Source organism: Syngnathus acus, chromosome 4, assembly GCF_901709675.1.
Source record: "Syngnathus acus chromosome 4, fSynAcu1.2, whole genome shotgun sequence".
Lineage (NCBI taxonomy): Eukaryota > Metazoa > Chordata > Actinopteri > Syngnathiformes > Syngnathidae > Syngnathus > Syngnathus acus.
This window is the reverse complement of record NC_051090.1, coordinates 3,060,869-3,081,070: the sequence shown is the minus strand read 5'-3', so window position 1 is coordinate 3,081,070 and position 20,202 is coordinate 3,060,869. Positions and strand designations below refer to the sequence as shown.

Sequence of the window (20,202 nt, the reverse complement as noted above, 5' to 3'; positions counted from 1 at the left end):
GCCACCGATTGGTGGGCGTCGCTCGTATATATGCGTCACGCGTCACTCCCACCTCCTCGCCAGTGGAATTTCATCTCTGCTTCTGCACCTTCTGGGCAGACGAGAACACAAAAAAAGAAGTAAGTCTTTGCGTTTTCTCCATTTGTCACGTTTTTTGCACGTCGATGTCAACCGCTGCGTTGGTAAAAAACGTGAGATAAGGTGGCTTGCGCGAGGGGGGAGGAATGGGATTCGAAACCAGGCCGGATTTCGTGGCCGAACCCTCCGTCTCGCTCTTTTTTGGATCTCGACGTGTGTGCTGGCCTGGACTTGGTGTCGTTGCGCTTCCTCCGCCTCCTCGGTTAGCAACTGTGCCTACGTGGACGTACCCTGCTAGCAATTGTTGTGGAAGCTAATCGATGCTAACGCTAAGTTAGTCCTACTCGCTACTTTTTGACAACTGTGGCGATAAAATGGATCACCGAACACTCATCCGCGAGAGTACCCTAGACTTGATTAAAAATATTTCGACGTTTTTTATAGTTGTATCCACTGTTTACCTGGTTGTCATTTCAATGGTTTACAGACGGCATAGCTTAGGAAGTTGTGTCGCAACGTTTGCTAGGAGTTTGCAAAAAAATGCTAGGACTTAGCCGATTAGCATTAGCTTGTACAGCTACGTGTCACTCTATTGCCCTTCGCGTGAAGTTTGCAGCGGAATTACAGAGATAATACGGTCATGCAATGTCCTTGTATTCACCATAAAGATCATTTTATGTTTGGAATGTTGAATTACATCTTGTCCCCTAATGCCGTTTAGAGGAGTTGGCATTTTTCTTGCCGATTTCGTGACGTTGCGAAGCTGTCAGTCAGTGGACACACGCAGACACAGCTACTTAACACCCTAATCTGGGATTTGCATTTATCGTTTTAAAGTGTTTGTATCCTCATTGCAAAGTGTCCAATTCAAGTTGAGCTATCTATACCAGACGAATTAAAACTTTAGTCATACCAGTTTTTTTCAAGTGAAAGTCGGGTCAATAAAACATTTGTGGTACCTGTAGTTTAAACACGACATTCTGATTCATCTCTATCCATTTTCGGAACGGTTTAAGAATTAAACAAATAAGTGATATTTTATCCAACACCGCCCCCTGTTGTCAATTGAAATTGACGTCAAAGTGCCCTTGGGCTTGCGTTGCAATTGGCAGGGCTCACCTGTTTTGAGGGTATGGCGACATTCCTCGTCTCTTGCAGTTTAGCACTAAAAACAAAAAAGTGACAACAATGGTTAAATTCTATACATTATGTTTGATTTGTTTGTCTTTAAAGTGTGGTGTTTTAGTATTTTTTCCTCCATTAAAATATAGATTATCTTGAGAAGGTGGAGTTAATGAATTAAATGCACTCAAAGATAGACTTAAAATCGTTTGACCTCTCAAGAGCAGACTATTTTCTCATAGTGCAATTGACTGAATACTAAAACAATTCTAATCTCTCTGTCTTTGTGTCCAAAGGCAAAAGCTGGCAGGCTGACGGGAATTTGCATCTTTACAGGACGGATTATCTGGTAACTGACCATTTAGCTGGTGAGTCCTTGAACTTATTTTTCTGTCAGCAGTTTTGCGAGTTAGTGAAGGAGAGACAATCCTCCGGTACCGAACATTTAATAATACTTTCACATGGTCTGTGGACTCCATACTAGTCCCCTAATCAAGTCCTCCTTTCGGGAAGATATTTGGATCTATCACAGTCACCTTGCACAATCGAAATAAGCAGAAAGACAAGAGTGCTGATGCAACAAAACAACCAACTCACCAATGACATTTCATGATGGCAGATTAGATAATGCAGGAGAATCCCAAAGTCCATTCACGATAGGTCAGTTTTGCACAAACCAAACGTTTCCCCTCTCCATTTACATATTTGTCTGCGCAGACCACATGCTCTGTTATTATCTGCCATATTTCGGTATCCGGTCGTCATCCTCGCCTGTTCCTTTTTTTTTTTTTTCCCCCCACAATCGCGTTGCACTAAATTTCCCCCACTCCTTTCCAGTGGCACACTCGGACTCTGTGTTAAGCGTGGAATTTCAGCCATGAGCTCAGTCGCCGTACTTACGCAGGAAAGCTTCAATGAGCACCGCATCGGGCTCTTGCCGGAGCAGAGCGGTAGTGAGTCAACACACACACACACACACAATGAGTGAAGATCAAAAACAAAGTCAAATGATCTCCCTCTTTTTGCGGGTGTAGCAGCCACCGCCGCTGCCGCTACTGTAGCAGCGCCCAGCGTCGCCGGGGGAGAGGAGGAGGACGCCCTTCCCACCTACAAGGATGCCTTCCCACCTCTGCCCGAGAAGTCGGCCACGCCCGATGGCACCCAGGAGACCGCCAGCGCCTGGGCCAACAAAATGCGCTCTCTGAAGTCTTCCGTCATCACCCAGGTATCAACGCCACATAAACTATCCGTGTATTGTCACCATTTCTGTCCTTCACTTCAAACTTTTTTAGATCTACCGCACCTAACCTGCTTTCCCCGATGTTTCGAACCAGGTTTTCCATGTTCCTCTGGAGGAGCGCAAGTACAAGGACATCAACCAGTTTGGGGACGGAGAACAAGGGAAGGTCTGTGTGGACATCATGCACAAGACCGGAGCCCACCTGGAACTCTCCTTGGCTAAAGATCAGGGTCTCTCCATCATGGTGTCCGGAAAGATGGACGCCGTGATGAAGGCTCGCAAGGAGATTGTGTCCCGACTGCAGACTCAGGTGCTGACCCAAACATTGAGTTGTACAGGTTTGGTCACATTTATGTTGGAAACAAATTTGAAATGACCCATGACCTCGTCTCCTTCAGGCCTCAGCGACTGTGGCCATCCCCAAGGAACACCACCGCTTTGTCATCGGCAAGAACGGGGAGAAGCTGCAGGAGCTGGAGCTGAAGACCGCCACTAAAATCCAGATCCCAAGACCCGACGACCCCAGCAACCAGATCAAGATCTCCGGCACTAAGGAGGGCTTGGAGAAGGCCAAGCACGAGATCCTGCTGATCTCTGCCGAACAGGTCTGACCGGGATAAATTAACCCAACACTGCTGAACTAAACTTGATATTTGAAGTTTTGGTTTTCAGGGCTTGAAATGTGCTCATAGTTGGCTTTTTTTTTTTTTTTTTTTTTTTTTTTTTTATTAAAAGGACAAGCGTGCCGTGGAGAGGGTGAACATCGACAAGGTGTACCACCCGTTCATCACGGGCTCATACAACAAGCTGGTCGGCGAGATGATGCAGGAGACTGGCGCTCGCATCAACGTGCCGCCTCCCAGCGTCAACAAGACGGAGATCGTGATCACTGGGGAGAAGGAGCAGGTGGCCCTTGCTGTGGCTATGATCAAGAAGATTTACGAAGACAAGGTACGCCATTTGAGGAGCGCAAAGGCGGGGTTTTGAGTTTCAAGTCTGATCGGCTTGGAGCTCACTTGGATCTTTGTTTTGTTTTTTTGTTTTTTCAGAAGAAGAACGCTACCACCATTGCGGTGGAAGTGAAGAAGTCTCAGCACAAGTATGTGATCGGCCCCAAGGGAAACACCCTGCAGGAGATCCTGGACAGAACCGGCGTCTCGGTTGAGATCCCACCTCCCGACAGCAGCTCGGAAACGGTCATCCTTCGCGGGGAGCCCGACCGTCTCGGTCAGGCCCTCACCGAAGTTTACGCTAAGGTGACTTTCCCCTCGGCTAATTTCAAAGGAGCTCAAGTTTGAAACGCATATCGTGACCCTGAGCTGACAAAATTCTTTCCAGGCAAACAGCTACACCGTTTCCTCTGTAACGGCTCCCTCTTGGCTCCATCGATTCATCATTGGCAAGAAGGGCCAAAACTTGGCCAAAATTACCCAACAAATGCCCAAGGTGGGTCAAGCAGAATCAATGAGCCATCAATATTGCCCTGTCCTCTTAATGCACATGTTCTCCATGCAGGTGCACATTGAGTTCACTGAGGGAGAAGATAAGATCACCCTGGAAGGTCCCACCAAAGATGTGCAGATGATGCACAGCCAGATTGAAGCCATCGTTGCGGACCTCGTGAGTTCTGACTTCAGCTCGCTCTGGTGTCCTAATACGCTTGTGCTCACTGCGCGTCTACATTTCTTCGCAACAGATAAGTCGCATGGACTACACGGAGATTAGCGTGGATCCCAAATTTCACAGACATCTGATTGGGAAAGCTGGCGCCAACAGTAAGCACTCTGCTGTGCGCATGATGTAATCTGCCCGGTTACACTCCTTTAATCCAAATTTTTTGATTCAGTCAACCGCATCAAGGAGCTCCACAAAGTGACTGTCCGTATCCCCCCCGACCATGAGAAGAGTACCCTGATCCGCATTGAGGGGGACCCCCAGGGTGTGCAGGAAGCCAAGAAGGAGCTGTTGGAGCTTGCGTCACGCATGGTCAGTGCACTCGGGCGCCGTGCGGACACGCTCGGTCGCCGTTACTCAATCTACGCCCGCCTCTTTGCAGGAGAACGAGCGTACAAAGGATCTGATCATCGAACAGCGTTTTCACAGAGCCATCATCGGTCAAAAGGGGGAGAAGATAAAAGAAGTGCGCGACAAATTCCCTGAGGTGAGCTCATTGATCTCATTTATAACGAACATGCTAACATACATTTGTTCTAATTCGTCCAAAACAATGTTTTTCCTCAATATCTATTTTCAGGTCATCATCAACTTCCCCGACCCCGCGCAGAAAAGTGACATTGTTCAGCTGAGGGGCCCGCGAGCCGAAGTGGACAAATGTGCCAAGCTCATGCAGAAGATCGTGGCCGAAATGGTAACGCTTCGAAATTCTTTAGCCCATGTGTTTCAGTGTCGTGTTGACCACTAACCTTGATTGTTTCTATCAGATGGAAAACAGCTTCTCGGTCTCCGTCCCCATCTTCAAGCAGTTCCACAGGAACATTATCGGCAAAGGTGGATCCAACATCAAAAAGGTAGTCCTAGAAAAAACATTGGCACAAATCAAAATGTAAATCACTTACATGGTTGTGTCCTTTGACTTTCCTTTGCTAGATTCGCGAGGAAACCAACACTAAGATCGACCTGCCCGCCGAGAACAGCAACTCCGAGATGATCATCATCACGGGCAAGAAGGCCAACTGTGAGGCTGCACGGACGCGTATTTTGGCCATTCAGAAGGAACTGGTAAGACATGCCACGCTACATTATTTCAGTGGTTGAGTGTCTTCTACCCATCATCTCAAGGCTCCTCTGTATATGCTGAATTTCACTTTGTCTGGTCCCTAGGCAAACATCACGGAGATGGAGGTGTCCATTCCTTCCAAGTTGCATAACTCCTTGATCGGCTCCAAGGGCCGCTTTGTGCGCTCCATCATGGAGGAATGCGGCGGCGTGCACATCCACTTCCCCAGCGAAGGCTCTGGCATCGACAAGGTCACCATTCGGGGTCCCGTGGAAGAGGTGGAGAAGGCTAAGCAGCAGCTTCTGGCTCTTGCTGAAGAAAAGGTACGTGATTGACCGAGGATCTGTTCTGAGCATTTTTTTTCCCCTTTTAATTCCTCAATTTTTCTTGATGCGTCATCCCATCAGCAAACCAAGAGCCACACGGCTGAGCTGCGCGCCAAGCCCGAGTACCACAAGTTCCTCATCGGCAAAGGCGGTGGCAACATTCGCAAGGTGCGTGACAGCACCGGCGCCAGGATCATCTTCCCCACCGCTGAGGACAAAGACCAGGAGCTCATCACCGTGATCGGCACCGAGGAGGCCGTTCGTGATGCCCAGAAGGAGCTGGAGGAGCTCATCAAGAACTTGGTGAGACACTTTTTTTTTTTTGGTGAGCAAGATTTGAAAGGGAATCTCCAATCTTTAACTCACACAATCTACTTCCAGGACGACGTCATTGAGGACACCATGAGCGTGGACCCCAAGCACCACCGCTACTTTGTTTCTCGCCGCGGCCAAGTCTTGCGGGACCTCGCCGACGAGTACGGCGGCGTGATGGTGAGCTTCCCGCGTACCGTCACGCAGAGCGACAAAGTCACCCTCAAAGGAGCCAAAGAGTGCGTGGAGGCGGCCAAGAAGCGCATGCAGGAGATTGTCGAGGACCTGGTGAGTACACGGCGGCGCTTTCGTCCTCCATTAGGGAAAAGCCACTTGTATGCTTTCCCTTCCGCAGGATGCTCAAGTGACCATTGAGTGCACCATCGCTCAGAAGTTCCATCGTTCCATCATGGGCCCCAAGGGCTCTCGAATCCAGCAGATCACTCGAGATCACAATGTACACATTAAGTTTCCTGATCGTGAGGACCCTCAAGGTAAGAGAAGATTTCACTTCTAACATGGTGAGGACATTTGAAATGACTGTTTGGCCACCTTGTCAGCTGTGGAGGCCATCCAGGAGAACGGCGAAGCCAACGGCGAGTTGAAGGAGCCCGTCGATCCAAATGCGCCCAAGAAATGCGACGTGATCGTGATTTCCGGGCGCAAGGAGCGATGCGAGGCTGCTGCGGAAGCACTGAAGGTTGGAATCCAAATAAGACAAACCTGACTGTTGTTTTTGCCGTTGTTTCCTAACTTTTCTTCGGCTGGCTCTTAGGCTTTGGTTCCCGTCACCATTGAGGTGGAAGTGCCTTTTGAGCTTCATCGTTACATCATCGGGCAGAAAGGAAGTGGAATTCGCAAGATGATGGACGAATTTGAGGTCCGTTCTAAGAAGGGTCTTGATCAAGGCCGTGGAGAGCCACAAGTCCTGTTCGTCTCTGGAAAGGAGCAGGCTCTTAAATTTCTTTTCTTTCCCGGCAGGTAAACATTCAAGTGCCTGCTCCTGAGCAGCAGTCCGATAAAATCGCCATCACCGGCTTGGCCAACCACCTGGAGCGTGCCAAAGAAGGACTATTGGAGCGCGTGAAGGAGTTGCAGGTCGAGCAGGAGGATCGGGTGAGTCTCGTGACGCTCTTGACATCTCCTGCTGGGCTCAAACGTACGAGAAGCTTCTGACTCATCGTTTCGGCGTGCAGGCACTCAGGAGCTTCAAACTGACCATCACTGTGGACCCCAAGTATCACCCCAAGATCATCGGCCGCAAGGGTGCCATTATTACCGAAATCCGCACCAAGCACAATGTCAATATCCAGTTCCCAGAAAAGAATGATGAAAACCAGGTATCGTCCCTGTCTTTGTGATTCTTCGACTGAATAATGAATGGTGCTGTATTTCAGCGAGTTTGACTTTTCTCTCTTGTCTCCACAGGACCAGATTACAATTACAGGGTATGAGCACAAAGCCATAGCTGCAGGCGACGCCATCCAGGCCATTGTGGAGGAGCTGGAGGAGATGATCTCCGAGGACATCACTCTGGACAGCAGGGTCCACGCGCGCATCATCGGCGCCCGTGGCAAGGGTATACGCCGCATCATGGATGAATTCAAGGTGGGAAGTTCTACTTCGCCGTTCTGGTGAAGTACGCTATGATGGAATGGAACAACTTTCACCTTTGCGCTCAAACTGACTGCTGTTCTCCTTTCCAGGTTGACCTCAGGTTTCCTCAGAGCGGAGCAGCCGACCCCAACCTGGTGACGGTGACGGGTCGTCTCGAGCTGGTGGACGAAGCCATCGACCACCTCCTTAACCTAGAAGAAGAATACGTGAGCATGTTTTTTGTTTTGTTTTTTCATCCGTGCCATCTTTTTGCTTTTGTGATGTGGATCCTAATGCAGATTGTGTTTTAGCTGGCGGACGTGGTGGAGAATGAGTCAAAAATGGCGTACATGAGGCCCTCAGGGGGCAACCACGCGTCTGGTGACGAGCAACGTGGCCCCTCTAAAGGCTTCGTGGTGAGGGAGGCTCCCTGGACCACCGGCAACGAGAAGGTATTGTCTTACTTTAAAATGTCCTGAACAAAGCACTCAAAAATGCAGAGAGAAATATTTTTTTGTAATTCTACTAAAATTGAGTTGATATATTAAGTTGTACACAAAAATGAGATGTTTTTTTTTACCACTTCACAGCAAGCTTTAAGAGCACCAATGTTTTTTATTCACAAGCTATTTTAACCACTTTAGGAAAGGACAATTGGTTAGAAAAAATTATGCAAGTTGTTTGAGCATTAATATTTTATCTAACATTTTTTTAGGCTCCTGACATGAGCAGCTCCGAGGACTTCCCCAGTTTCGGGGCTCCAGTGGCTGCCGCCAAGGCCTCCCCGTGGGGACCCAAACGCTTTTAAAGCAGAACATCTTCAACCAAGACACAATCTTCCCCTGTCCGCACCCCAAAATCTTCTCCCCTCTTGGGCTGACCCCTTCAGAATCCTCTCTCACCATCAATGCTTTTAAAAAAAAAAAAAAAAAAGCAAGCATTTTGTTTCATTTTTTGGTAGAGCTGCCCTTTCAACTCAGTGCTGCCTTGGCAGGTTTTGGGGAGTGGGGGCAGCTCTATTAGTTCCACCTGGTACACTTGCGTTCAAGTATTTGTCATTTGTGCGTCCATCTGCTCGTGACACCTCGTCGCCTTATTGTTCACTTTGACACAAAACTGCCAGATGCTTGGAGATGATGCAATTTCCTTTAAACAAAAAAATACAACACTAGTACACCTCTGGCGCATCAAACCTCACACTGAAGAAAAAAAAAAAGGAAAAAAAAAACGTGTCAACTGTCATCGTGTTTGGGGGTCAGTGTCCAGTCCTGTTTGTCTTCCAGTTGCTAGGCAGATTTTCTGTTTAACAGCAATGACCCCCCACCCCCCTTTTTTTTTTTTTTTTTTTTTTTTTTTAAATACATCAGCCTTAAAGACTAGGAGGTTGCATACCAGGCTGGAGGTGACGTCGGTCAATGTCTTTTATTTTCCTTTGGGGAATAAAAATGCACTGAATGTCATCCCGCCTGTGTTTATGTTGCTTCTTAGCGTCCATGGAAAGTTATGCAATTGAAGTGTGAAACGGTTAAGGGTGACACTGGAAAAGTCCAAAAATGTCAATAAAAATGGAAAATCTTTGTGTACCCATCTGTGTCACTCGTGTTTCATTACATTTTTTTTTTACCCTAACCAAAACGTATACTTTAGTGTGTATATATAGAATAGTAAATATTTTCCCCCTGAAAAAAATAGAAAACGTTCCTCCGTCATGTAGGCGGCGCTAATGCACCGAAAAGCTGTTTGCGATCCGCCAATTAAGTTTAAGAACAAAAGGTAACATTAGCGGACGGTAGTCAATCTAAACGTCAACCTGTTTATTACAATAACAGTGGGCCTTTATTAGCACATAAATCCGTCGTGTTTTAGACAAACCCTCTCGCTGTTTCCCGTGGACACCAATCTAAACTGGAGCTTTTACGCGTTAGCTTAGCGTGTTAGCTACACGTCGCTAAGCAAAGAGCCAAGTCTGAACATGCTGAGAGATTTGAAGAAACGCTGATCAAACGTTGAAAAGTTATTTGACGAAAACGACAGCGGGGCAGAGGAAACAATACCACGCTTTTCTAACGCCTCATTTTCAACTACACTGAGCAGGTTCGTGTTATTCTTTAACACTATCAACTTCTTTTTTCCCATCATACATCTATGAGACATGCATGGTTCTTCCTCCGTGTCATGCAGACATGAAGCAAGAAGACGTTCCCTCTGAGCAGAACTCTCGCTCTCCCGTGAAGCAGGAGGAGCTAAGAGAGTCGCCCCACATTAAAGAGGAAGAGAAGGAGGCTGACGTCATCGCGTTCACCTGGACTGGCGTCCATGTGAAGAGTGAGGAGGACATAGGTCAGTCCTCGCAGCTTCATCCCAGTCAAAGTGAGGAGAGCAGCAGCTCAAGTCAAGCTGATGGAGAACCGCCAAAGAGCAAGAAATCTAAACGTGAACATCCCAGTGACAAAAGCCGATTGAACTGCTCTCAATGTGGCAGAACTTTTGCCTACAAAAGTGCTTTGAAAACGCACATGAGAACGCACAGCGGAGAGAAACCTTTTGCATGCTCAGTCTGCGGTAAAAGCTTCACCTTCAAGCAGAATCTGAGCCGACACGTGGCAATTCACACAGGGGAGAAACCATTTTCCTGTTTGGGTTGCGACAAGAGATTCTTTAGTAAGTTTGAACTGAGAAGACACATGAGCACGCACAGTGCCCAAAGTACTTTTTCCTGTTCATTTTGTTCACAAAGGTTTTTTCACATGTCCAAACTCAGACTACACTTGAAAACACACACCGGGGAGAAACCTTTGAGCCCAAGCAGCTCCAGTGATCACATGACAACAGAAGCTGATGAGGAACAGTGTGAAGAGCCACACTCGAAACCAGACAACAACACAACATCACAGTCTTGGAACAACAATCAAAGTGACGACACCAAAGCATCTTCGGAGACTGAAGAGAAACCGAAAGGGAATACAACGCACGACGAAGATGACAATCACTTTTACTGCCCAGTATGCGGAAAGAAATATGCCTATAAAAGTCATTTGAAAGCACACATGATAAAGCACAGCGGGGAGAAACCTTTTGCTTGCTCAATTTGCGACAAAAGATTCACAGCGAAGCGTAGTATGATGAGACACACGGCGATGCACACGACTGGAAAATGCTACTCCTGTTCCGTTTGTGACGCAACGTTCTCCAATGAGTTGGAGATGAAAAAACACAAGAGCACGCATACGGTCGAGAAACATTTTCTGTGTTCGGTTTGCGCTAAAGGTTTCTCTCACAAATCCTACCTCAGGCAACACATGAAAAGACACACCGGGGAGAAACCATTCACATGTTCCGTTTGCGGCCGAGGTTTCTCTCACAGGTCGTATCTGAAAATACACATGGTGACGCACACCCGGGAGAAGGCTTTTACTTGTTCGGTTTGTTCGAAAAGTTTCTCTCACAGGTCTTATCTGGGAGTCCACATGAGAATGCACACTGGGGAGAAACCGTTTCCATGTCCGGTTTGCGCAAAAAGTTTCTCCCAAAGCTCGTGTCTCAGACAACACATGGTAACTCACACTGGGGAGAGACCTTTTCATTGTTCACTCTGCGCGAAAAGTTACTCGCATAGGTCACATCTCAAACAACACATGATAACGCACAGCGGAAAGAAACAGTTTACGTGTCCGGTTTGTGACAAAAGTTTGTCGAGTAGTGCTTATCTGAAAAAACACTTGGAACAACACAATTCAAAAAAGCCTTCAGTCTCGACGGGCTTCGAGGCAGAAGTGGAAGGAGAACAAGCAGAAGACAACTTGGTTCCATTATCGGATATGGACGATGTGGTCAGACGCTTCCGACACTGATCATGAAAAACCTTTCCCAACTAGTTAAAATTCTGTACTTTGAGGAGAAAGAAAACGAAAAATGAAATTGTATAGAAATAAGAGACTGTACTTTTTCGAAGTGTAATTACTGTACTTACTGTAAGCCTGGAAACAATCACTAACTGTGCTGGATGATGACAATGTCAGTAAATAAAGTTGCAGGAGTTTGGAACAATAAAGAAGATAAAACTTTAAGACCCGTGTATTGTATTTTATGACCCCCCAAAAATAATATTATTAATCACAAATTTGGAAAATTAATCAAATGCAGAGGCCGAGAATTGAAAAAGCCTGAGCGGAACTCTGTGTCCCGAGGGTGGCGCTAATACACTCGAAAGTCGTTTCCCGCTCCTAATTAAATTCCCGAAGAAGAGAAGAAGCAAAGAGATTAAGTTAGCAGAACGTTGTTAGAGCCACCGCAAAAACTCTGTTTTGCCCTTATTTACGCAATACTTCTATGCCCTCATATGTATGTAAGTGTAATAGACAAAAAAATAAAATATCAACGGTCCCTGTTCGTCATAGCGGACCTTAGAGGCGTTCCAGTTAGCATAGCTTGCTAACAGAGAGACGCCGAGGTTAGCGACACGTCGCAACGTCATCGTATAAAAATGTGCACAGTCCAAATGCTGCGAACGTTGGTGAAGCAGCGACTAAACGTGGCCGTCGAGGATATAATCGAACTGGTTGAGAGAACCATCACGGAGTACGAGGAGCAACTTTGTCGAAGCAAGAACGAGCAACCACGACAGGGCGATGTTTCCAAGCCTCACGGTCCGTTGCCAAAAGCAGGTTTGTTTACTTTTGTGAGGTGCCACACGCGCTTAAAATAAATATTTTGCAAATTGTCATCGGATATTCAATGAGTGACTTAATCAAAGCATTCGATATTGAATCGAATTGCACAACACTAATATAAGTGAACTAAAAACAGACTTTTTACTTAAGACACGCTGCTGTGCTTTTTTTCCTTGTGTGATAGGGGTGCAGCAGGTGGAGCGGAAAGAAGGGGTTCCCCCAGATCAGCGGGAGGATCCAGCAACGCCCCCCCACATTAAAGAAGAAGAGGAGGAGGTGTGGAACAGTCAAGCCGTGGAGAAGCTTCTAGGGCTGGGGGAAGCTGAGGTTACCGAGTTCACGTGGACCGGCATCCACGTTAAAAGTGAAGACGATGAAGGTCAATCCTCACAGCTTCATCCCACTCGAAGCGAGCCAATGAAAGCTGTTGGAGAACATGTCACTCCACTCTCAGACATGGAAGTCATGATGTCACACTCGTCCGACACCGATCACAGCGATGACGACAAAGAATCTATAAAGACTACGAAGAAGTCTAAAGAGATGCAGCCCACCGACAGCAGACACTTCGACTGCTCCGACTGTGGCAAAACGTTTAGCAACAAAAGCGTTTTAAAAAACCACATGGTCACGCACACCAAGGAGAAGCCTTTTGTCTGCACGGTTTGCAATAAAAGATTCTCCTTAAAGCATCACATGAAGAGACACATGAGAGTGCACTCAGGGGAGAAAGCCTTTTTCCCCTGCTTCGTTTGCGATAAAAGATTCCGAGACGAGGCGGCCATGAAGGAGCACGTGAGAACACACGCCGCGGAGAAACCTTTGACCTCCGGCAGCTCAAGTAAACAACAAGCAGAAGCGGATGACTTAGCGGCGCTGTCAGACATGGACTACGTCATGTCGCAATCGTCCGACACGGATCACAGCGACGACGGCAAGGAAGCTTTGAAAGCGAAAAAGACGTCGGACGGCAATATGACCTACCGCACAGAAACCAAACTATACATTGGCGACATGACCTATCACGCTGAAACCAAACTCTACATTTGCTCCGGATGCGGCAAGACGTTTACCAACAAAAGCGTTTTACGAAATCACATGGTGACGCACACCGGAGAGAAACCTTTCGCTTGCCCGGTTTGTGATAAAAGATTCTCCTTCAAGCAGAATATGAGGAGACACATGGGCCTACACACGGGGGAGAAACCCCATTCCTGCGCCTTTTGCAGTAAAAGATTCTACGATAAGTTTGAAATGAAGAGACACATGTTGACGCACACGTCAGAGAAGCCTTTCAGGTGTTCGCTCTGCGCCAAATGTTTCTCCCGCAGATCACATTTCCGAATGCACGTGAAAAAGCACGCGGCGGAGAAACCTTCCACCTCCAGCAGCTCAAGTCAACACGTGCCGACAGAAGCGGACGGAGAACACGGCGAATATCTCACAGACAATTCGGCCCCACTGCCGGATATGGAAGACATGATGTCACGGTCGTCCGAGGCCGACCGCAGCGATGACTTCAAAGAACCATCGGAGACTCTTCAGAACTTTGAAGGCGACGTGACGCATCCTTCCGACAGCAAACAATTTAACTGTACCTTATGTGAGAAGATGTTTGCCAACAAAGGAAGTTTGAAAACGCACATGTTGACGCACACCGGAGAGAAACCTTTCGCCTGCTCCGTTTGCAATAAACGCTTCTCCATCAAGCAGAACATGAAGCGACACACGGCGATACACACGGGGGAGAAACCCTACTCCTGCTCCGTCTGCAATAAAAGATTCTACGTGGAGTTCGAAATGAAACGCCACAAGCGGATACACGCCTCCGAGACACCTTTCACCTTCGCTTTGCGCCAAAAGCTTCTCGTGTAGCAATTACCTCACGCTGCACATGAGCACGCACACGTCGGAGAAACCCTTCGTGTGCGCCAAACACTTCTCTCACAAATCCTATCTCAGACAACACATGAGAATATACGCCACTGAGAAACCTTTCACATGTTCCGTTTGCTCGAAAGGATTCTCGAGTCGCTCGTATCTCCGTATGCACATGAGCCTGCACACGGAAGAGAAACTTTTCACCTGTTCCTTCTGCGAGAAACGTTTTTCCTGTCGATCGCATTTCAGAAAGCACACGAGAACGCACACCGGCGAGAACTCGTTCACCTGTTCAGTTTGTACGAAGAGATTCACGGGGATTTAAATTTGCGGGAACTTAAATTTGATTCATTGTTCTGCCTGAGTTTGAGGTATCGCCTGGCGCACTGAGTGGGAATTGAAGTGCCTGGTTTGAAGTTTGGCAAATGTAGCGCTACAGCAGCAGGTATTCTCCTTTGAGTTGAAAAAAAGTTATATGTCATTCGATAAAAATCGTAAATATGTTATCACTAACAGAAAATAAAAAATGTTTGAACTTTGAATCGTCCTCTTTTTCATCCTCTGTTGGGATTGTGTCCTACATGTTATTAACCGAAATGTTCTGCTGCCCTTCTGTTAGTGAAAGTGTTGTTCACATAAATATACTTTTATTTTTAGATAAAAACATTTAATTCTAAAATGTATGGAAGGCTAAAGAAATTAAGTTCAAAGCTATATTTTTTAGGAGAAACAGGAATGATCGGAATTTAATTCTGCATCTTTGCGCATGCGCACTTTGACCTACACTCCAGCACACTAGGTGGCGGTAAGTACCTCGAACGTCAGACGTTACCCTCAAATAAACAACTAGAACGAAATCAGTCGCACAGTAGAAGAACGTGCGCGCCGAGATAACTGTTAGCTGGCTAAAAGCTTGCGTGACGACGTTAACATGTGTAAAGTCAAAATGTTGAAAGACTTAATGAAGGAGCGACTGAACTTGGCCGCCGAAGAGATATTTGACCTATTTGAGAGAACTATAGCAGACTACGAAGAAAAACTTTGTCGGGAAAAAGAGGAGAACGAGCGAAGACAAAATGAACTAGTCGCCACGGTTGCGGACCTTCGTATTCAACTGCACCAAGGTTTGAACACTTAATCTTTTTAGTTTATATGCATACCTAATTAAATCGAGTTATTGAAGACATAAACTCAAAGTACTTTATGAATTCATCTTCACAGACAGGACTTCATGGCCTAAAGTTATCAGAGACCTTGTGTTATTGATACGAGACAGTGTGGACCGTAGTTCGCTTTATCGTATGGATGTTTAACCCAAATATCAGTTTTAATCATGTTTCTCTTCCCTTGTGCGGTGCAGCTGTGCAACAAGACACCCGACAAGAAATTCCTTCTGAGCAGCTGGAGGAACCGAGCATTAACAAGGAAGTGGAGGACGTGCGGAGCAGTCAGTATGCAGAGAAGATTCCGAAGCTGTCCGAGCACATTCCAAGTGAAGAGGGCAAATCTAAAGTGGACGGAGAACACTGTGAGGATCTCCAATCGGAACCAGACAGCCTTTTCGCTCCCTTGTCTGATATAGACGACATTACGTCAGACAGTTCTCGCACTGATCACAGTGACCACGACCGGGAGACTCGGAAGGAATATAAAGGTGATATGACGCAGCACGACAAGGATTCTCACCGCTCCCAAAGTCAGAAAACGTTTTACAGCAAAAAAAAAAGGAAAAATCACATGGTGACGCACAAGGGAGAAAAACAATACTCCTCGAAGCATTTTGTGAAGAAAGACGCTAGGAAACATACGGATGCTGATGAAGGATTGCAACCAGGATCTTCAGATAAGGATTCCCAAGGTGACATGACGGATGACGACGTCAACGTGAAATTGAACAGCTCTCGACGTGAGAAAACATTTCAAAGCAAAAAAGGCTTGAAAAAGCACATGGAGACACACGTGAGAGATAGACCCTTTGCTTGCCCCGTCTGTGCTAAAAAATTCTTCTTGAAGCATCATGTCAAGAGACACATGAAAAAACATACAACGCAGAATGCGTCGACAACCGGAATATCAAAAGCTCCACTCTCGGGTACCAACCACACCACAGAATCTTTGGAGAACAACAAGAACTGTGACGCCAACAAACATCAATGTCCTCAATGTGGGAAAAAGTGTCCCTCCAATGAAAATTTGATCGCACACATGGTCATACATACCGGAGAGAAACCTTTCTCTTGCTCGGTTTGCGGGCAAGGTTTCGCCTTCAAGGAGAGCATGATGAGCCATGAGAAGCAGCACTTAGGCCAGATCCCTTTTCAGTGCTCAGTCTGTCAGACAGATTTCCTGAGTCGAGGCCAACTGATATCACACATAAAATTGCACATAGACGACAAAGCGTTCAATTCCTGCCAGGTAAAGGACGAGGAAGAACTTGGTGACCATCTGGTGTTGGAACCAGCCGTGGACAACGCGACGCTGAACTCTTCTGACACGTATTACAGCGACGATGCCGAAGAAGCTTTGAGGACTAAGAAGTTTAAAGGTGATATGGTACATCGCAACAATTTTAAATGGAGGCGGGGCATCTCTCCAATAAAAGACGATTCAACGTGTATCTCGATACGTGATGCCAAATAATAGCGATTCGTTTTACAGTGGAATGATTGTGTTTGAGTTGATGCGTTTGCATCATTTAAATCAAAAACCGATTTCAAATGGCGTTTTTGTTCATCATATTTTGCTCTCCTTACACGGCACAGACATGCGGCAGGTGGAGAATCATGAAGAGGCTCCCTACCTTGCTGGAGCTTGTGGGAGCAGTACAGATCGAGAGCAGCATCAAGGGACGAGTAACGCGGAGGAGGCGCCAATATCCGACGACTTGGATTCCGAAAGTGAGAAACCTTTCGCTTCCTCCCTTAATTGTGAAAGATTCTCCTTTAAGGCACAAGAAGCCGGCAGCTCTGCTTCCCCGACGAAATCGGAGTTGAGCTCAGACCTAAGACAACACACCGATAGCAACTATGACAACAGGCACTGCTCTGAATGCAAGAAAACCTTTGCGACGCCGGGCGGTTTAAAAAGACACATGATGCAACACACCGGGGCGAAACCTTACAAATGCTTGCACTGTGAAAAAAGATTCAGTTTAAAGGAATATTTGAAGAAACACATGCTGATACACACTGGTTGGCATTGTCCAGTTTGCGATCAAAGTTTTGTCAGAAGATCGGCTTTCGCTACACACATGGCAACACACGGGGACAAGAAATCTATTCGGTCAGCAAAGACAACACACGCGATGGAGAAATTTGACCAATCAGAGAAGTCCATAGATAAAATTGAAAGACCTGACCGATCAGAGAAGACGACACATAAATTCGAAAAACTCGAGCGATCAAGTTCGCACAAAATCGAAAAACTGGACCAATCAGAGAAGACGACACAGACAATTGCAAAACGTCCAAAGTTAGAGAAGACCACACTCGCAGATGAGAAACCTGACTGTTCAAAGAAACGTGTGAGAAAACGCATCAGGTCACGCTCGGAAAAGTGTCCAGTTTGTGCAAAAAGATTTAGCGAAAAATCGTACATCCCAAAGCACATGAGAATACACACCGGGGAAAAACCTTATCAGTGCGACGTGTGTCTTATAAGATTCCGTTTTAAGAACGGTATTAAAAGTCACCATTGTTCTGGGGAGAACAAAAGCACAACCGAAGAGGCAGGACGGTCGACTACTGACAAAGTAACTTTGGAAGAAGCTCACAGTTTGTCCAGTTGAGGTCGAAAAGAAAAATAGTTTCTTTTTTGGGGGCTGGGAGGATGTGCGCATGTTTTTTTCCCCCCCCAAATAAATTATTATGAGCAAAGCTATAAAATATATTTGATTATTATAAATACAATTTTGTGGTTGACTTGACCTTTAAGAAGTTTGTAAGGGATGCTGAATATGATAGCTGCCCTTTCTTTTAATGAACTTTTAAGTGGCCATGTGTTTTTTTCATTCCGCTGACTGCAGCTTACTCGGCATTGCAATGAAGATGCTTTCAATTGCCTTATCTGTATATAAAGATGAAATAAATGTCAGTCATCAAAAATGGATGCCGTTTATATTGTCTTTTATTCATGTTTGGGACCTGCGAGTAATGTTCACGCTAGTAACCGACCTCCTTTAAATGGCAGCAGTGCAGCGTCATGGATATTAGCTACTGCAAAACAGCGAGCGAAGAAGAAAAACGCGGAAGTAGTACTTGCCCAAATTCAGCGCACACGGTTTATCTGTCCTTTTGTTTCGCACGTTTACCTCATGTGGAGTCATTGAAGTTAGCTTAGCTTGCCGGTAGCAAACGAATAGAGAACAACGTACGGCGAGTTAAAATGTGTCGTCCAAAAGTCACAATGCTGAGGGAGTTAATGAAGCAGCAACTAAACGTTGCTGTGGAGGGAATCTTACAACTTTTTGAGAGAACCATATTAGAGTATGAGGAGGAACTTCAACGAACAAAACAGGAGAAAGCGCGACAAGACGAACTGTTCCACGCCGTCGTAAGGGGTAATAGTGTCTTTCCGCGAGGTCTGTTGACTTAGCTATTTTTTTTAGATTTTTTTTTTTTTTTACGAGGCTTCGTTAGGTACTGCCTCGCTAGATAAGGCACTTTAAACAAAGTTGCCACCAACGCTACAACGGAACGTGAAAATGGCGACCCTAAGCGGACAAAAGCAATACCTGCACTTGACGTTATTGCATTAAATCATTGTGAAGTTCTTTTTTTAATCAGATTCATCAATTTGACTGTTAGTCGAATGCTCAAAAATATTTGATGGCGGTAACCCTACACACTGATGGTTTTGTCTGACTTTTTAACTTTACTTTTGATGTATTTATGTTCTTTTGCCACGTTGAGGACCTCAAATAACATCTGTCCTAAGAGAGAGAGGGAAGCAAGCTCAATAACTTTTCCAAACCTGTCTGTATTTGCTTGTAGACTTGCAGGAGGTGTTGCCGGAGAGTCCAGAAGCTGGTCGATCTGAGCCGCAGCAGTACCACAAGGAAGAGTGCCTCCAGACCCAAAGCCTGATAAAAACAGAAGAAAAGAACATTCAGAGCTGTCAGGATGGGGATCAGCTTCCATTGCACAAGATGAAGGAGGCTGGCATTAACACATTCCCTTTGACTGATTTCAAATGTGATCAGGACCAAGGTGAAGCCTCCCAGTTTCACTACAGTCAAAGTGTGGAGACGCGAAGTCACGGTAAAGCTAATGGCCAAAGTGTGGAGAAGCTAAGTCAAGGTGAAGCTAATGGCAAGCATTGCAAAAAATCTAACAAGGAACACAAAGTGTCTTCCAAGCCCGATGCCGCCAAAGTGACTCTGGCAAACTCCGAAGGCGCCGTGCCACATCCGTCAAACAGCGAACCCTTCTCTCGGCGCCGCACAGCGAGAAGGAGAAACCAGCAACAACACTCAAGGCCGCACACTAGTCCCACAGGCTCACAGCAGTTCAGCTGTCCCATGTGCACGAAAACCTTCCTCAGGAAGCCTGACCTGAACAATCATGTTCAGATGCACGCGGGTGTCAGGCCTTATGTATGCACCGTGTGCGGTTTTGCCTTTCTCCGCAGCTACCACCTGAAGCGGCACATGGGCACACACAAAAGCCACAAGAGTGTCCCCGGTCAAAATGATTCAATCTCTTGTTTGTTTTGCGCCAAAGGGTTTTTGGTAAAAGGCAATCTGGAGAGACACATGAGAACGCACACAGGTGACAAGCCCTTCAGCTGTGATGCGTGTGGCAAACGCTTCACTCGTAAGGACAAGCTCAAGTCTCACATTGTGCATTGTAAACGAGATAAATAACTTATTTATTTATTATTTTGACTATATGCCATATTCTTCCATTGTATGGACTCAGCTAGCTTAATTTTTCCGCATTGTCAGAGCAATATGACTTCCCTCGATCAAAACTTTACTAAAGTTGTTTTGTTCCCCCCACTTTGTTTATTAGGAGTCAGCTCAGAAATGTTTGATATTCATTACGTTGTGTTTGGGATGTTTGACAAATTGGATACATTCGTGGAAGGCTGAGATTTGTTTTGTTCGCTCCACTTTGTTTATTGAGAGTCAGCCTAGACATGTTTGATATTCGTTACTTTGTGTTTGACAAAATGGATACATCCATGGAAAGCTGAGAGGCATGATGTTCATCACAAATGTGATTGTTATTCTTTGGTTTG

At 46.1% G+C, this 20,202-nt stretch overlaps 5 protein-coding genes across 11 annotated transcripts; all 5 read left to right on the top strand.

The window, feature by feature from the left end:
* Positions 1-8,994, top strand: hdlbpa (high density lipoprotein binding protein a). 2 transcript variants are annotated; one of them, XM_037248928.1, is made up of 28 exons: positions 1-119; positions 1,497-1,568; positions 2,038-2,153; positions 2,238-2,425; positions 2,535-2,750; positions 2,839-3,045; positions 3,176-3,391; positions 3,490-3,696; positions 3,779-3,886; positions 3,956-4,060; positions 4,137-4,215; positions 4,287-4,426; positions 4,497-4,601; positions 4,695-4,808; positions 4,882-4,968; positions 5,048-5,179; positions 5,282-5,500; positions 5,585-5,806; positions 5,885-6,103; positions 6,171-6,309; positions 6,376-6,515; positions 6,591-6,695; positions 6,797-6,931; positions 7,012-7,155; positions 7,244-7,423; positions 7,522-7,638; positions 7,723-7,863; positions 8,127-8,994. In XM_037248928.1, the coding sequence occupies exons 3-28, from the start codon at positions 2,078-2,080 to the stop codon at positions 8,217-8,219; spliced, it is 3,834 nt and encodes a 1,277-aa protein (XP_037104823.1). In that variant the 5' UTR covers positions 1-119; positions 1,497-1,568; positions 2,038-2,077; the 3' UTR covers positions 8,220-8,994. The 2 variants fall into 2 exon arrangements, with proteins under 2 accessions (XP_037104823.1, XP_037104822.1); XM_037248927.1 differs by having other exon boundaries at positions 2,235-2,425.
* Positions 8,995-9,135: 141 nt separating this feature from the next.
* Positions 9,136-11,478, top strand: LOC119121412 (gastrula zinc finger protein xLCGF3.1-like). Of its 2 annotated transcripts, XM_037248931.1 has the most exons (3): positions 9,136-9,505; positions 9,593-10,072; positions 10,173-11,478. In XM_037248931.1, the coding sequence occupies exon 3, from the start codon at positions 10,234-10,236 to the stop codon at positions 11,260-11,262; it is 1,029 nt and encodes a 342-aa protein (XP_037104826.1). In that variant the 5' UTR covers positions 9,136-9,505; positions 9,593-10,072; positions 10,173-10,233; the 3' UTR covers positions 11,263-11,478. The 2 variants fall into 2 exon arrangements, with proteins under 2 accessions (XP_037104826.1, XP_037104825.1); XM_037248930.1 differs by having other exon boundaries at positions 9,593-11,478.
* A 158-nt stretch (positions 11,479-11,636) lies between these two features.
* On the top strand, positions 11,637-14,504 carry LOC119121523 (oocyte zinc finger protein XlCOF28-like). 2 transcript variants are annotated; one of them, XM_037249132.1, is made up of 2 exons: positions 11,637-12,057; positions 12,266-14,504. In XM_037249132.1, the coding sequence occupies exons 1-2, from the start codon at positions 11,895-11,897 to the stop codon at positions 13,954-13,956; spliced, it is 1,854 nt and encodes a 617-aa protein (XP_037105027.1). In that variant the 5' UTR covers positions 11,637-11,894; the 3' UTR covers positions 13,957-14,504. The 2 variants fall into 2 exon arrangements, with proteins under 2 accessions (XP_037105027.1, XP_037105026.1); XM_037249131.1 differs by having other exon boundaries at positions 11,637-12,075.
* A 314-nt stretch (positions 14,505-14,818) lies between these two features.
* Positions 14,819-17,753, top strand: LOC119121522 (zinc finger protein 436-like). 4 transcript variants are annotated; one of them, XM_037249129.1, is made up of 4 exons: positions 14,819-15,086; positions 15,323-16,507; positions 16,725-16,924; positions 16,955-17,753. In XM_037249129.1, exons 1-4 carry the CDS (start codon positions 14,894-14,896, stop codon positions 17,747-17,749), a joined length of 2,373 nt encoding a protein of 790 aa, XP_037105024.1. In that variant the 5' UTR covers positions 14,819-14,893; the 3' UTR covers positions 17,750-17,753. The 4 variants fall into 4 exon arrangements, with proteins under 4 accessions (XP_037105024.1, XP_037105023.1, XP_037105025.1 ...); XM_037249128.1 differs by having other exon boundaries at positions 16,725-16,929; positions 16,960-17,753; XM_037249130.1 differs by having other exon boundaries at positions 16,725-17,343; positions 17,377-17,753.
* A 457-nt stretch (positions 17,754-18,210) lies between these two features.
* LOC119122133 (zinc finger protein 649-like) lies at positions 18,211-19,825 on the top strand. The gene is made up of 2 exons (XM_037250338.1): positions 18,211-18,520; positions 18,954-19,825. The coding sequence occupies exons 1-2, from the start codon at positions 18,346-18,348 to the stop codon at positions 19,823-19,825; spliced, it is 1,047 nt and encodes a 348-aa protein (XP_037106233.1). The 5' UTR covers positions 18,211-18,345.
* Positions 19,826-20,202: the final 377 nt, after the last annotated feature.